The sequence below is a fragment of the Coptis chinensis genome, chromosome 4, assembly GCF_015680905.1.
Source record: "Coptis chinensis isolate HL-2020 chromosome 4, ASM1568090v1, whole genome shotgun sequence".
NCBI lineage: Eukaryota > Viridiplantae > Streptophyta > Magnoliopsida > Ranunculales > Ranunculaceae > Coptis > Coptis chinensis.
The window spans coordinates 30370042-30386996 of NC_141459.1; the positions used below are offsets into that span (position 1 = coordinate 30370042).

The 16955-nt window shown below is 47.3% G+C and overlaps 1 protein-coding gene across 1 annotated transcript; it reads left to right on the plus strand.

Moving 5' to 3' along the window:
• LOC147503140 (uncharacterized) lies at positions 1 to 834 on the plus strand. Its single transcript, XM_086604723.1, has one exon. The coding sequence runs from the start codon at positions 1 to 3 to the stop codon at positions 832 to 834; it is 834 nt and encodes a 277-aa protein (XP_086460849.1).
• Positions 835 to 16955: the final 16121 nt, after the last annotated feature.

Here is a 16955-nt window from a genome sequence, read left to right on the forward strand (position 1 = left end):
ATGGCCAACAAGCCATACTGTGAGTATCACCAAGTGCGCAATCACAAAACCAATGATTGTTATGCCTTGAGATGGTTAGTCCAGAGATTAATAGAGAAGGGGATGCTGAGGGAATTCGTTGGGGAAAACCCAAACCAGGAGCCCGGGCCTGCCGCGGGACGAATATTGGGAACCATAAATGTTATCTTCAGCGGAGAAGCGTTGAGTCACAATGCCCACTGGGATAAGGTCAGGAGGACGACGAGTATTCAGCAGGTCAGTGAGTCCCACAGAGGGCAGAGATACAGAGCAGATTCAATGAGCGGGGAGGAGAAAATCACGTTCTCCAAGGCAGACCTCCGAGGCGTGGATACGCCACACGAGGATGCGTTGGTTATTACAGTGGCGATGGGCAATTATGTGGTCAAGAGGGTCCTGATAGACTGTGGTAGCGCCGCGGATTTGCTATTCAAAGGAGCTCTTGAGGAGATGGGGATCAACCCGGGGCAACTGAGGCCGCCGCGGACAAATTTGTATGGATTCAATGGGAGTGTGACAGAGCCTATGGGGGAACTTCTGCTGCCAGTAACAACGGGACCCGTGACAGTGTTCTCAAGGTTCATGGTGGTCAACTCCAATTCCCAATACAACGCAATCCTGGGGAGGAGATGGATACATGAGATGAGGGCGATGCCGTTGACTTACTATCAAGTTATCCGATTCCCTATCCCAACGGGAACATATGAGGTCCGCGGAGATCAGGTGGCATCCAAGAATAGTCACCAGAATACAATCAAAAGGATGTCCCGCGGACCAGAAGAGGAGTCGACAAGCTCTAGGAAGAGGCCGGCATAGCAATTACAGTGCGGGGTCGTGGAGGAAGGAGAGGAGGTCGTGGAGGATCCCAAGACTTTAGACAAGATAGAGATAGTAAACTTGGGAGAGGGCGAAGAGGAGAAGTGCACATCGATAGGGTCGAGTCTTACAGAAGAATGGAAGGATAGGTTGGTCCAATGCTTGGTGAATAATAGAGACGTCTTTGCGTGGGGGATAGAGGATGTCACTGGGTTAGATCCGGAGTTTGCGTGCTCATCGCTTGCACATGAGGGAGGACGCGAAGCCAGTGAGACAGAAGATGAGAAGCATGAGACCCAAATATGCACAAGGAATCCGATAAGAGGTTGCGAGGCTAAAGGGTGCGGGGATAATAAGGGAGGTGGAGTTCACAGACTGGTTGTCCAATGTGGTCGCAGTCCCGAAGAAAAATGGAAATGTACGGATGTGTGTGGACTTCACAGACGTAAATTTAGAATGTCCGAAGGACAGTTATCCGATGCCGCGAGTGGATGAGTTGGTAGACAGGACGACGGGGTTCAGCTTCTTCTCATTTATGGATGCGTCTATGGGGTACAATCAGGTAGCAATGTATGGACCTGATCAGGAAAAAACGGCCTTCGTAGTGGAGGGGGGCACATACTGCTATACTAGAATGCCATTTGGATTAAAAAAATGCAGGAGCCACCTTCCGGTAGCAGGGAGAAGATGTTCGAGGGCAAGATCCGAAAAGGCATTGAGATATACATCGATGATATGGTGGAGAAGAGTATATCAGAACAGGAGCACTTGGAAGGGTTGGAGGAGACATTTCAGATACTGCGAACACACAATTTGAAACTCAACCCCGAGAAGTGCACATTTGGAGTCACCACAGGGAAATTTCTGGGGTATATTGTGACACAGCGAGGAATAGAGGCCAACCCGGAGCAGATAAGATCGTTAGTGGAGATGCCATCACCAAAGACAGTGAAGGAGGTGCAGCGGTTGGATGGAAGGGTCGCGGCTCTTAACAGGTTCATCTCAAAATCATCCGACAAAATGTAGGCGGACATGCGGCCTAGAAACACCACAGATTTCACATGGACGGCAGAATGTGAACAGGCATTCCAGGGGCTTAAAAGGTATTTAGAGGGTATGCCGTTGTTGTCGCGGCCCGAAGAGGGAGAAAAATTGTATTTGTACCTGGGGGTCACAGATTATGCAATCAGCTCGGTCCTCGTTCGAGTAGTGGATAAGATAGAAAGGCCAATATACTTTCAGAGTAAGACGTTGTTGGATGCAGAAACCAGATACAGTTGGGTGGAGAAGTACGCCCTCGCCTTGATATTTTCAGCTTTGAAGCTGAAGCCCTATTTTGAAGCCCACGCAGTGATCGTGGTCACGAACTTGCCTCTTAAGCAGGCTTTGAGAGCAGAGAAGTCGGGAAGAATGTTGAAATGGGCCGTGATGCTAAGTTCGTATGACATTCAATATCGTGAGAGACAAATGGAGAAGAAGGCTCGGGCGATGCGGCGGAGTTTTGGCAGAGTTCCCCGCAGAGGATCCTACATGGGGGGAGGAGATGGTTTTGGAACCAGAGAGGGAAGAGGAGCTGGATAGCTTGAACCCATGGGACGAACGAAACGGTTGGAGAGTGTTTGCGGATAGGTCAGCGACGGATGTGGGTAGCGGAATTGGTGTAGTATTGGTCACGCCAGACAACAACCGGCTAGAGCTGACAATGAAATTGGGTTTCACAGCATCCAACAATGAAGCGGAGTATGAGGCGGTAATCGCCGGCATGAGAATGGCAGAGGGCCTGGGGTTGAAGGAACTCACTGTATACTCCGACTCCAATTTGGTAGTGTGCCAGGCAAATGGAGGGTTCACGGCGAGGTGCCCCAGGATGGCAAGATATTTGGGAGTCCTGCGAAGCTGGGCGTCGAAGTTCACACAAATCCGCTTTGTACATTTGAACCGAGGGGAGAATCGCCACGCAGATGCTCTGGCGTATGTAGCCGCGGCCATGCCAGGGTCCGAGGAAAGGACCCTCGAAGTGAGGAAGTTGGACAAGCCAAGTATCGAGGAAGCGTTGGGAGTGATGAATACCGCGGAGGGTGACAAAGGATAGGTGATACCAATCAAGCAGTTTTTGACAGGGGGTGAGGGGATTTGTCCCAGAAAAGGCGAAAGGTTGGAAATCGGACATCACGAAGATACACGTTGGTGGGAGGGGAATTATATCGGAGGAATTTCAATGGACCGTTGTTAAGATGCTTGGGGCCGAAACTGGCTCAAGAGGTGCTCAGTGAGTTGCACAAAGGGGATTGTGGGAGCCACTCGGCGGGCAGAACAATGGTACACAGGTTGCTAACACAAGGCTACTTCTGGCCTCACATGAAAAGAGACGCCGTGGAATTCGCCAAAAAATGTGAGAAATGTCAGAGGTTTTCTCAGTTGATATTGGCCCCAGCAGAGCCGCTGCACAGTGTGTCTAGCCCGTGGCCGTTCGCGATGTGGGCCCTTGACATAGTGGGACCGCTGCCCATGGCTCACGGTAAAAGGAGATTCTTATTGGCCGCGACAAACTATTTTACAAAGTGGATCGAAGCTGTACCGTTGCAGCAGGTGAAAGAGGTACAAGTGATCAAGTTCTTGTGGGAAAACATCATATGCCGTTTCGGGGTGCCCTATTCTATCATTGCGGATAATGGAACCCAGTTCACGGGATCAAGGGTTAAGAATTTTCTGCAAACATATCACATCAAACAGGGATTCTCGGCCCCCTACAACCCCGAGGGAAACGGACAAGCGGAATCCTCTAACAAAACCATACTTAACAATCTCAAGAGGAAACTGGAGGGCAAGAAGGGGACCTGGGCCGACGAACTAAATCGGGTGCTTTGGGCTTATCGGACAACCCCACGAACCTCGACCAAGGAGACCCCTTTTGCATTGGCGTATGGAGTAGAGGCCGTGATACCGACAGAAATGGTGGCGGCAACCACTAGGACCGCGGCTGTCAATGATGGGTCAAACTGGGGCATTCTGGCCAGAGACATGAATCTAGCAGAAGAAAGGAGAGACACAGCGCGCGTCAAACTGGAAGAATCTCAGCGCCGTCTGCAGAGGCAGTACAACAAGAAACTGAGAGTGAGAAAATTTATGGTGGGAGACAAGGTGCTTCGGCGAGTGACACCCAGCACCAAGAAAGCCAGCGAGGGGAAATTAGGTCCGACATGGGAAGGGCCTTACGTGGTGGTCGAGGTGGGGGGAACAGGCACCTACAGGTTACAAACTGTGGAGGGCACAGCGGTGGATAGGCCGTGGAATGTAAGGTTGCTGAAAAATTTCACGAAAGTAAATGTAATGGGAGAAACCGGAAATGGCATGAGCTATCTGTACATATATAAAACCGTAGCACTTTTGAGTTAAATAATATTGCATGAGTTTTCATTGCCCCTCAGAGTGAAGGGAAGGGAGGGGGTGAGCCCTCCAAGGACGAGAGGTCCAAACTTTAGTGGGGCAAAATGAGTTGCCTCGCTAAGATGAGGTCCCACAGTGCCGGGGTGAGAGGAGTTGCCCCAGACCTATGTGAGATAGAGGCAAACGGAAGCGGAGAGGCTTCCGCGCGCCGCAGGCAGAGTGCCTACCAGAGGTAGAGAGAGTGGCGGAGGCCTGGTCTGGGCGCGGGGCAAGCAAATCAAATATTCCCAACCAATGGGGGTAAATACACTAATAGGGGCCGGTTATTGCGGGATTCAAACACGAGTAAGAGTATCAACAAAAACAATCCAGACAAACAAGCAAAACATAATATGAACATCCCAACTAGAGGGGGTGAAAATACAACAAAAGGTAGCAAAAATAGTATGACAAAGTAGCATCAAAGGAAGCCTAGCCAGGGCATAAACAAGCTATTTTCAAGCCGCAGCACTTTCGCAGATCACGGACTCGGCGGCTTCTGCTATAATTTCATCCGCAGCCTCATCTATCGCCCCGGCTACCAACGCAGCGGCCTATTGCATTTCAGGAGTGGAGTCCGAAATGGGCTCAGAGACCTCGGATAGGGGAGCAGCGGCAGGGGCTTCAGGAAGGAGACGGCCTTCTTTGGTGAGCCGGTCAAACTCCTCCTTGACCTTCTTGGCCACCCTCTTCTCGGCTTGGGCCCGAAAGCTGTTCCGGAGCTCGTCCATATCGGCCTCATGTTGGTTAAGGAGAGCCGATACCTCCTCATGATGCTTCTGAGAGAGGGCGTCCAGAGCGGCGGCGTGCTTCTCTTGGAGGGTCTCGCGCTGATTACTCAAGCGGTCATTAACCTTGTCCATGTAAGCAAGGTGGGCGGCCTCTGCAGTTTTAAGCTCGTCCTAGGCCCTGAGCTTGTCCATGTCCACGGCTTCATTCTTCTTTTCCAAATGGGCGACTTCCTTGTCCAGCTCATCGATCCGTGCCCTGGCACCAAAGAGGCCGCGGATCATGAAGGAGATATCCAAACTCATCCGAAAAGGGAATAGGAGTTAGAACACTTTCGAGAAAAGGGAAGAAAGATACTTGAGTGAAAAGAAAGGGTTACCTTCTCCCAGCCGGTGTAGAACGAAGTCCGGTGAGACTCAAAGGTGCCCCCCTCAGCGTATGCCATATCTTTAGAGAGATGAGACCCAAAGAATAGGGAGGAAGCCACCGCGGATTTTCCAAAGGCGGATTCGTTGACGGGTTAGAATCGCGGTTCATGAAGTTTGAAAGCGGGGCAAAATGGAGGAACGGGTCCAGTGCCGCCCCTTATCGATCCGGCGCTTACCTCCTTCCCGAAATGTTCCGCATGGGGAAGCGCCGGTAGGTGGAGATGTGTTTTAGCTGGGGACCCTCTTCGAGCCGAGGGCCGTGGGCGTTTGGAGGCCGGGGGAGGAGGAATGAGCAAATGGCGAGGGGCAAGAATGGGGACGACATCCTCATCCGAGTCACTGTCGAAGAGTTTACGTTTGTTAACACCCATGTCTGAAGCTTGAGAGGTGGTGGAAGGGGAATGAGAGGGTGAGTATTGATCTTCCCAAGTGGTCAGAGATCGGTAGGGAGTAGGGGCTGCGGAAGGAGAAGTGTTCTTGCGAACAGGCTTGGGACGGAGTGGGGGTTTCGTGGTATGGCGCTTTCCCTTAGAAGGTGGAGTGTCACGTGGCTTTCTTTCTTTGGGGGGAGGAGGACGGAAAAAGGGGGCGCAGTATTTTCCTATGGATTTCAATTGAGGATCGGACAATAGGGAGTGGCGGTTCGCGGTGGTCAATCCCAAGTATCACGGCTTGAGCGGTCCCTTCCGCGAATCTTCCGGAAAGTGGTGGAGGAAATGTGGTCGTAAGGTCGCGACTTGGAGTCGGGGCGCCAACCTGAAAAAGAGAGCCATCAAGTCAGATGAGAAACCAAAAGATATACATCAAGGGGTGTAGATAAAGAGAGAGACTCACCACTAGGAAGAAAAGCCAAGTGGTTAAGATTCAGTTCGGATGGAAGATCTGCGGAGAGGAAATTACCTGAGATATAAAGAGGGTAGTGATGCCACAATTTGTCTGAGGAAGTGACACGAAGAATAAAATGCCGCTTTCTAGGACGGACACAAAAAGAGTGATAGCCGACACTGACATCCTTGGTGCTCTTTTTGATGAAGAAGTGAGCGGTCATGTCGCGAACCGTTATCTTGGGTACTTCGGAGCGGTTGTAGTGGTTCGCGGCATACATGACCCTCCAAAAGTTGCCAATGCCTTGGCAAGGGGGGATGTTAAAGTGATTACACACCTCGACATCAAGACGGGTGAGGGGCAAACGCAGGCCGGCAACAATCTGTCCTACCGTGGCCACAAGGCACCCCGGCTTGTAGGGAAATAGATGCGGGAAATGAGTTAGGTCAGGCACATGCTCTAAGATGACGTCAGCGGGTATCCCATAAGCCGCTTTAACAGCCTCAAGGTTAGGTCTACGGCTGCGTGGTGGGGGCGGCAGGAGGGCAAAAGCTTGCCCAGAGGTTGAGGGGGCCTCGGTCTGATCAGGGAGAGGTGGGGAAGCACGGCTACGGGACTGGGAAGAGGAAGAAGTGGTGGATCTAAGAGCCGACATCGTGGTCGGAGTGGAAGACACACAGCCACAACAAGGCGGAGAAGGAAGGGAAGATGAACAGATTCTAATACCAAGGACAAAGAAGAAATGCGCAATATAGCAATTAAACGGAGCTAGAGAGAAGAGGAGACCAACCTGAGGTAAAAGGAAAGCAGCCGGAGCAAGAATTTCCGCAGAAGAAACCGGAGAAGACGACCGTGAGAGCGACCGGTGCTGGAAAACAAGAAGAAAGGTAGAGGGAGAGGTTGAGAGGAACTGAAAGGCAAAAGAAAAGCTAGGTGAGAGAGGAAAAATCGAAATGGGCTTTTTAAGAGGAGGGGTAAAAAGGTAATTTGAGGGGAGCTCAAGTCGAGGGACACCAAAAGGAACCACCGATGATGGACGCGTGGATGCACAAGAAACGAAGCCCAGCTGTAATCACATGGAAACTTCGTGAATCCAGCCGGTGAAAGGAAGACGGAAAGGCTACGGTTAGAAAGGTTAATGTGGAGAACTCTCGACTCCCCGATCGAGATACTATCGCGGACTCGAGAGGGTCATCTGTAGTGGCATGATGTAGCACCGGAATATCAATGGTGAGATGGGCCGGGTCAGCATAACACATAAGTCCGCGATCCACCGGATCGGGCTGACAGCGTGGGGTCGCGATATGGAAACCCTACACATGGGGCTAAGAGGACCGCGAGATGGAGGGACAGGTGGAGGGCCATGATGGATGGAAAGAAAGGTATAAAGAGTAATAGTGGGTGAGAGGAAAAAAGGGGGATCCATTAACCTAAGGAAAGAGTAGACCTAGGAGAGAAAAAGGAGGGTGAGAGGGTTGAGAAAGAGAATAGTGCTTAAGGGCTAGGGAATAGTGCTCATAAGGGAACTAGGGTTGTAACATTGATGTATGAACAATGACCCAAAATATATATGAAATGATTGTTTATACTCCAATAGGTGTTTTTTTTTACTGATCATACATTATGTTGAGGTATGAATAATGATTCTTCATATAGCTCATGTTAAGGTATGAATAGTGATCATTCATACCCTAAATGGGTATGAACAATTATTGTTCATATACTCCAATAGGTGTTCCCATTAATCATATATTATGTTGAGGTATGAACAATGATTGTTTATATATAACTGATGTTGAGGTATGAACAATGATTTCATACTACATACGTCGGGTTGTTTTGGTTGGGTCGGTCTAATTTTTATTTCGTGTCAGGGGTAAACTTGACTTTTTGCCACCCAGGCTCTTTTTAATTTCGCATTAGGGCTATACTTGTCCTAAAATCTACTCGGTCCTTGTGAGTGATTATAAAAAAAAATGTGGATTTGAAAGTGATTTTTTCTTCATTTTTGTCCTTAAGAGTTACTCTATGATATAATAAAATCTTAATAACTTTTAATTGGCAACTCAAATTGTCCTAACGTCGTCAGACTCAAAAGTTAAGTATCATTTTCATTTTTATGTCTAGTAAAGACACACACACACATAGGTCTTTGCACTGGAATTGTAATTCTTTAAGCGTTACCATATAATTGACTATTTCAATTTGATGATTACAATTTTTTGTTAGTTTTTTTTTAATAAGTTTTTTTAGGGTTAGACATACCCCGAGACCCCAAGACGACCTGTACGTATTAGAATCTGATATAGATGTTTCCATTCTTGTCCTCCTCAACATAGGTAGTAAGCATAAAGCTTAGAGCACTACTAAAAAAAACTTGTGATGACGGCTTTTAGCCGTTATGAAATAGGTTTAATGACATTTTTTCATTTTAAAAACAACCATCATTATAGAGCCCATCATAAAAGTTAACAAAAACCGTCATAAATTTGATGACGGTTCTAGAGAAACTGACATCAAAGCTCGAATTTAATATGACAAAAATTCATTTATAAACGTCATAACTGGATCCTTTTGCATGACATGTTTTACTTAACCGTCATAGTTTATTAGAAAAAGCGTCAAGAACTAAACCTTCGTTTATGACTGTTTTTATTTAAGCGCCACCTTGAGAAACAAAAGCATCAAGAAATTAACACTAAAAACTGTCAAGAATTGGTATGTACCATGACAATTCTTTGGAAGCAGTCATAACTTCCCCCCCCCCACCCCTTATAAATCTGAAAATAAATTCCTGTAAATTTGAAATTCCTCTAAACCAATACATTCAGACACCTGGCAACTGAAGTCCATTACGAAAACAAGAATAATACTTTTATTACCAACATAAATCATTCCAAGAACTTCAACAACTAGTTTTCAAACCCGTCTTACGAACGGTGCCGTTATATTAAATTATTCTAAAAAATATTAGTAATTATACAAAGCTATAAGATATATATGAAAATTATATTAATCACTAATTTAAATTTCTTGCACAACTCTCAATAAAAAAGAAAACACCAAACCTTGATAAAACCTATCGACTTCTTTTAATAATTAAAGTTTGATGAGAATGCTTAATGTGACGAAAATGATATTGAAACTACTTGAATAGCAAGACACTCTCAATCATAATAAAATAATTATGATAAACATTATTTAAAATGCAAAACTATACTTGTCGAGACATTATATTCCTTCTACAAATAATACAACTATGTTTCGAGGTTAGTTCAATGCATTTGCATCAAGTTTCCGATTTTCTGTTAATTATTCATTGAGGTTAGTTCAATGTAGTTATTGCATCTAGTTTCCGATTCCCCATTACTTATTCTTTGAGGTTAGTTCAATGCAGTTGCATCAAGTTTCCGATTTCCCGTTAATTATTCTTTGAGGTTAATTCAGTGCAGTTGTATCAGGTTTATGATTTCTCGTTAGTTATTCATTAAGGTTAATTTAGTGCAGTTGCATCTAGTTTTTGATGTTTCGTTAATTAGTTTTTGAGATTAGTTCATTGCATTTCCATCCAGGTTCCAATTTCTCATTAATTACTATTTTAGATTAGTTTAATACATCTGCATCCAGTTTCTGATTTCCAGTTAATTATTTTTAGAGGTTAGTTCGATGTTCAATGCATTTGTATCTAGTTTCAAATTTCTAGTTATTTATACTTTGAAGTTAGTTCGACCATTTACATCCGATTTCTTATTTCTTGTTAACTATCCTTTGAGGTTATTTCAATACATTTGTATCAAGTTTCTGATTTTCCGTTAAATATTCCTCAAAATATTACATCCAAATTCTGATTTGCCATTAGTTAATCTTTAATTTTAGTTTAATGTAATTGCATCAAGTTTCTGATTTTCCGTTAATTATTCTTTGAGGTTAGCTTAATATAGTTGCATCCAATTTTCGATTTCTAGTTAATTGCTCTTTGAGGTTAGTTCAATGTATTTGCATCAAGTTTTCGATTTCTCATTAATCATTTTTTGAGGTTAGTTTAATGTAGTTGTATCAAAATTTATGATTTCCCGTTAATTATTCATTGAGATTAGTTCAAAACAGTTGCATCCATTTTTCAATGTTTCGTTAATTAGTCTTTGAGATTAGTTCATTGCATTTGCATACAGTTTCTGATTTCCTATTAATAACTCTTTGAGGTTAGTTCAATATATTTGCATCTAGTTTTTTATTATTTATGCTTTGAGGTTAGTTCGATATAATTACATCCGGTTTCTGATTTTTCGTTAACTATTCTGTGAGGTTATTTAATTTCAATGCATTTGCATCTAGTTTCTGATTTCCCACCAATTATTCTATGAGGTTAGTTCAACACAGTTGCATTCGGTTTTTAATTTTTTGTTAATTATTTTTTAGATTAGTTCAATGCATTTGCATCCAGTTTCCAATTTCCCATTAATTATTATTTGAAGTTTGTTTGATGTATTTGCATATTGTTTCCAATTTCTTGTTAAATATTTTTTAAGGATTTGCATCCAATTTCTAATTTCTCGTTAGTTATTCTCTGACGTTAGTTTAATGCAGTTACATCCAGTTTCCGATTTTTAGTTAATTACTTTTTGAGTCTGGTTTATTGTATTTGCATAAAGTTTCTAATTTTCCGTTAATTACTCTTTAAACTCAATTTAATGTATTTGAATCCAGTTTTTAATTTTCTTTTAATTATCCAATGTGGTGTGTTACCAACTTCAAATAGGACATAAAAATAAATTATGTTTTATTTACTATGTGGGATCATCAAAAATTATCTAGTTCCCGATTTCCCGTTAATTATTTTTTAAATTATACATGACTCACTATGTGGGATCTTCAAATATTATCTACGAACGTGTGATGTTATATTAATTATTCTGAAAAATATTTGCAACTATATATGCAGAACTATTATATATGAATATTATATTGATAACTCGTCCAAATTTCTTATAACGTGAAAAGCCCACTGTATGGGCTCGGTTGAGAAAGGGATGCCAGATCAGCGGACCTCATGGAGGAGTCAGAGTAATGTGATAGGGCGAGAGCACAGGAATTAAGCCTAGGGGAGGACCAGGTCAGCGGGACACCAGATGGGGGGAGGGTAGCTTAGGAAGGTCAACCGAGAGGTAGGGGATCATAGCCGGGAAACCCTAGAGCGCGGACGTGGCAGGGGTACGGCAGAAAGAGGGATGGTTGGATGGGAGGACATCTGGACGGATAAGAAGCGAAGGGAAGGGATATAAAAGGGAGAGGATAGGAAGGATAAGGAGAGGAGAAAAGAAAGAGGGGAGGTTGAAGATCCATCGTTTGAGACCGAGAAAGAGAGAAGGGTGTAGGTCAATACCGATAGCAATTGTAATAGCAACTGTGTTAGAACATTTGGCGCCGTCTGTGGGGACAGCGAAAGCAGAGTAGAGATGGCTCCGAAGAGACGAGTAGGTAGATCAAGGAAAGTACCAGTGCGGGAAATGACACCAGAGGCGGGAGTAGAGGAAGAAGGAGGCGGGAGAGCAGATCTGGAGACAGAGGAGACGAGGCTTATGGAGAGCAGATCTGGTGTTAGTTCACAGCATCTAGTAATGAAGCGGAGTATGAAGCAGTGATAGCAGGACTAAGGATGGCTGAGGATGTGGGGATCAAAGAGCTGATAGTGTATTCGGATTCGAATCTCGTGATCTGCCAAGTTAATGGAGGATTTGCAGCGCGATGCCCGAGAATGGCAAAGTATCTGAATGTGGTGCATGAGAGGGCCCGCAGGTTCGCAAAGATCCAATTCGTACACCTGGGTCGCGGAGAGAATAGACACGCAGATGCACTAGCATACGTGGCGGCAGTGATGCCGGGGTCAGAGGAAAGGATGATACGGGTAGGCAGAGTGGACAGGCCCAGCACAGAAGAAGGGGCAGAGACGTGTCATGTGGCAGAAGAAGAAGAATGCTGGATGGATCCCATCATCGGTTTCTTAGGGGGAAAGGAGGTGACCGACAAGAAATAAAAGAGAAGGTTGGAACAGACCTCCCAAAGATACGTCCTAGCGAGAGGGGAATTGTACCGGAAAAATTTCAACAGGCCCTTGTTAAAATGTTTAAGTCCGCGGTCGGCTAAAGAGGTGTTAAGTGAACTGCATGAGGGCGACTGTGGGAGCCATTCTGCGGGAAGGACCACTGCGCACCGATTGTTAACGCAGGGTTACTTTTGGCCCCACATGAAGAGGGATGTGGTGGACTTTGCCAAGAAATGTGACAAGTGTCAGAGGTTCGCACAACGGATATTCGCTCCCGCAGAACCCCTACATAATGTGTCGAGTCCGTGGCTGTTTTCCATGTGGGCGATGGATATCGTGGGGCCATTGCCCGTGGCCAGTGGCAAGAGGCGATACATGTTGGCGGCCACAGACTACTTCACAAAATGGATTGAGGCCATCCCTTTGCAGCAAGTCAAAGAAACGCAGGTGATTAAGTTTTTATGGGAAAACATCATATGTAGGTTCGGATTGCCATATGCCGTCATCGCAGTTAATGGGACACAGTTCACGGGAGCTAAAGTGGCAGCATTTCTGCTATCATACCGGGTGAAACAAGGATTCTCAGCCCCTTACAACCTAGAGGGCAACGGACAAGCTGAATCTTCCAACAAAACGATAATGAACAACTTGAAAAGGAAGTTGGAAGATAGAAAAGGCGCCTGGGCCGACGAGTTGAATCATGTTCTATGGGCCTACCGGACCACACCGAGAACTAGCACCAAAGAGACACCATTTGCCATGGCATACGGAGTTGAAGCCGTGATTCCCTCAGAGATGATCGCGACTACAATGAGAACCAAAGTGGTGGAGGATGGGTCGAACTGGCGCATTTTGGCGGGGGACTTGAACCTAGTAGAAGAGAAAAGAGACGCAGCTCGCATCCGACTGGAAGAATATCACCGAAGATTGCAGAGACAGTACAACCAAAGGGTCAGGCCGCGACATTTCAAGATTGGGGAGTTGGTGCTACGTCGAGTGACTCCAAGCACAAAAGAAGAGAAGGATGGGAAGCTGGGGCCATACACCGTGGTAGAGGCAGGAGGGTCAGGGACCTACAAGTTGCAAACCATGAAGGGTAAACTGATAGAAAAACCATGGAATGTAAGACTGTTGAAAAAGTTTCACAGTTGAAGGTAGGAAAAGCTCGAGCAATGTAAAGAGGTCCAACATAGAGGACGACAGCTGAATGTAAATGTATAAAACCACAGCACTTTTGGGAAAGAAATTGCATTTGTTATATGCAATGTCGTAGGGAATAACGCAAACCAGGGATCAGCGGAGAGAGTGTGGATAGGGACAAATAGAATGCACCCAATAAGTATAAGAGTATGATTGAGCCGCGGGGTGCCAAAGACACGGGGGCAATAGATGGTTCTTGGCAAGTGTGGGAGACTGAGCGACCCGCGGGGCAGGATGATCCCCTCACGGATCAGAGAGGTCAGAGGCAAGTGGGGCAATAAAGTGTCCCAGCAAGGGTAAGAGATTGGGCGAGCAGCGGGGGGAATGAGCCCCTCGCGGATCATAGAGGCCAGAGACACGGGGGCAATAGAGTGTTCCCGGCAAGTGTAGGAGACTGAGCGACCCATGGCGGGGATGAGCCTCATGGATCGAGATGTCGAGACGAAAGGGCAATAAAGTGTCCCAGCAAGGGTAAGAGACTGGGCGAGCCGCGGGGGGGATGAGCCCCTCGCGGATCATAGAGGCCAGAGACACGGGGGCAATAGAGTGTTCCCGGCAAGTGTAGGAGACTGAGCGACCCGCGGGGCGGGATGAGCCCCTCGCGGATCAGAGATGTCAGAGACAAGTGGGGCAATAAAGTGTCCCAGCAAGGGTAAGGGACTGGGTGAGCCGCGGGGGGGATGAGCCCCTCGCGGATCATAGAGGCCAGAGACACGGGGGCAATAGAGTGTTCCCGGCAAGTGTAGGAGACTGAGCGACCCGCGGGGCGGGATGAGCCCCTCACAGATCAGAGATGTCAGAGACAAGTGGGGCAATAAAGTGTCCCAGCAAGGGTAAGAGACTGGGCAAGCCACGGGGGGGATGAGCCCCTCGCGGATCATAGAGGCCAGAGACACGGGGGCAATAGAGTGTTCCCGGCAAGTGTAGGAGACTGAGCGACCCACGGGGCAGGATGAGCCGCTCGCGGATCAGAGATGTCAGAGACAGGTGGGGCAATATAGTGTTCCAGCAAGGGTAAGAGACTGGGCGAGCCGCGGGGGGGATGAGCCCCTCGCGGATCAGAGATGTCAGAGACACGGGGACAATAGAGTGTTCCCGGCAAGTCTAAGAGATGGAGCGAGCCGCGGGGTGGGATGAGCCCCTCGCGGATCATAGATGTCAAAAATGCGGGGGCAAAGAGAGGGGCCCCGGCTTGTTGAAGCCCTTTGCAGGCGCAAGAAAGGAAGATAGCTCGGAGGAGATTCGGAAGAACAACAAAGAGTTGAGTAAAAAAAAAAAAAAATATATGAGAATTACAAGCAACCTCGAATGGAGGAGAGACAATAGTAAAGCATATGAAATCCAAAATATCATGTTACAGGGGAAGCATGGCCAACAGCAGGGCCAGGAAAGCAGAAATATCCTATAACAAAACAGTGGTCGCTAGTTAGTATCAGAGGCGGGCTCATCGACAGGCAGCACTTCAAAAGGTTGTTGGCGCGTGGCAGCAGCAACATCTTCGGCAGCCTTGTCGAAGGGTGCCGCGGGTAGGACCTCGGGGGCTGACAAAACGCCTCCAGTGACATCAGGAGTGCCAACCGTGTGAGTGACCGGCATTTCAGGAAGGAGGCGGCCCTCTTGGATGAGTCTGTCCATGGCTTCCTGAAGTTTCTTGGCCACCCTCTTGTCAGCCAGAAGCTTGAAGCGGTCGCGGAGTATGTTCATGTCCGCTAGGTTCTTTTGGGACTCGGCGACACTGGCCTCTTCATACTTCTATTTAAGGGCCTCCAGATCCTCCCGATGCTTCTGGGCCACGGATTCCAAGGCGAGCTGATGGTGCTGGAGAAGTGAGTCTCGTTGCTGACTTAGGCGGCCATTGACTTGGTCCATATACGTTTGGTGGGAGCGCTCAGCAGTCTGGAGCTCATCTTGGGCCTGCAGCTTGGCCAGGTTGGCGGCCGTCAATTCCGATTGAAGGCTAGCATGGGCCGCTCTCAGCCCTTGGGGTCCGTTCAGCTCCCTCTCCAGGGTAGACAGTTTGTTTCTTGCACTGAGCAGGCCGCGAATCATGTAAGAGATATCCAGACTGACCTGAGACACAAGGGAGAAGATAAAAAAAAATAAAAAATAAAAAAAAATAAAAGAGAACGTACCCTTTCCCAGTTGGTGTACAATGACGTGCGATGCGAATCGAATGTACCACCGTCTGCATACGCGATATCGCGGGGTAAATGGGAGTTGTAAAATAAAGAGGAGGCAACCGCGGCATTGTCTAGAGCCGAGTCGTCAGTATTCACTCGGCGGTTGCGCACCTTGAAGACTGGGCGAAACTCTTCTACGGTGACAAGGGAAGATGCCGGGACATCTGTGGGTATGGGCGCAGAAGCAGGTTCCTTGCCAGCTCGGTGAGAGGGGGGGTGATGAAACGGCAGGGGGCCGGGTAGCAGCGTGGGGGGTGGGGTCCCCAGGAGCAGAGTCATGTTGTGTATAGAGCTCGGGCTCGACAGAACCTGATGTCCACAGCTTCTTAGAGGGCGGTTGTTCATTAGAAGTTCGGACCTCGGTAGAGGGAACCTCTATAACCACCTCATCGTCAGAGTCGCTGTCAAACAGCTTCTGCGTGTGTACATCCATGTCGTCGGTGGGGGAGTTGTGGTATTGATCAGCCCAGTCAGAGATGGAGCGATAGGAATGGATGCCTTCCGGAGCGGGGGAGGTGGGGTTGTCTTGGTTCTGTGGGAGACGGATGTGGGGGTCGCGGACTGGATTGGTTGCGGTGGGAGGCGTGGGAGCGGGACCTTTTCTTGGGGGAGGTTCGGGGTTTGCGCTCTTTGGGGAGGGCGGTAAAAGGGGTAGAAAAACCACCTATGTGTTGGAGTTCAGGAACTTGCAGAAGTGGAGTCGCGGTAGTAGGGTGAATACCTAGATGGGCGGCTTGGTCAGGTCCAAGGTCGCGGAGTCGTTGGAAGATAGGACTGGAAATGCCAGAGTATATTTGGGACTTGGAATCTGGTCGCCACCCTGTACAAGGAAGAAAAACTACGGTTAGGAAAGAACGAAAGAGTACGTCAGGAGAGGAAGGGAGAGCAGGGATACTCACCGCGGGATTTAAAGGCGAGATGGTTAAGAGTCAGATCATCAGGGAGATCCGCGGATATAAAGGGACCTGAAACGTACAAGGGGTAATGGTGCCATACTTTATCCGAGGAGGTGATATGAAGCAGGAAGTTCTTCTTTCGAGGACGCACACAGAAAGACTGGTACCCGACCCCGACATCTTTGGTGCTCTTTTTGAGATAATACTGAGAAAAGATGTCGCGGCTCGTGATTTTGGGGTCCCCGGTCTTATTATAAGAATTCGCGGCATACATAATTCTCCAAAAGTTTCCTATGCCTTGGCAAGGAGGAATATTGAAATGGTTGCATACCTCGACATCTAACAAGGTAAGAGGTAGTCGCAAGCCGGCCATAATTTGGCCCACCGTGACAAC

Bases quoted from the DNA above. Each gene is read 5' to 3' on its own strand.
- LOC147503140 (XM_086604723.1), top strand. From the start codon at position 1: ATGGCCAACAAGCCATACTGTGAGTATCACCAAGTGCGCAATCACAAA.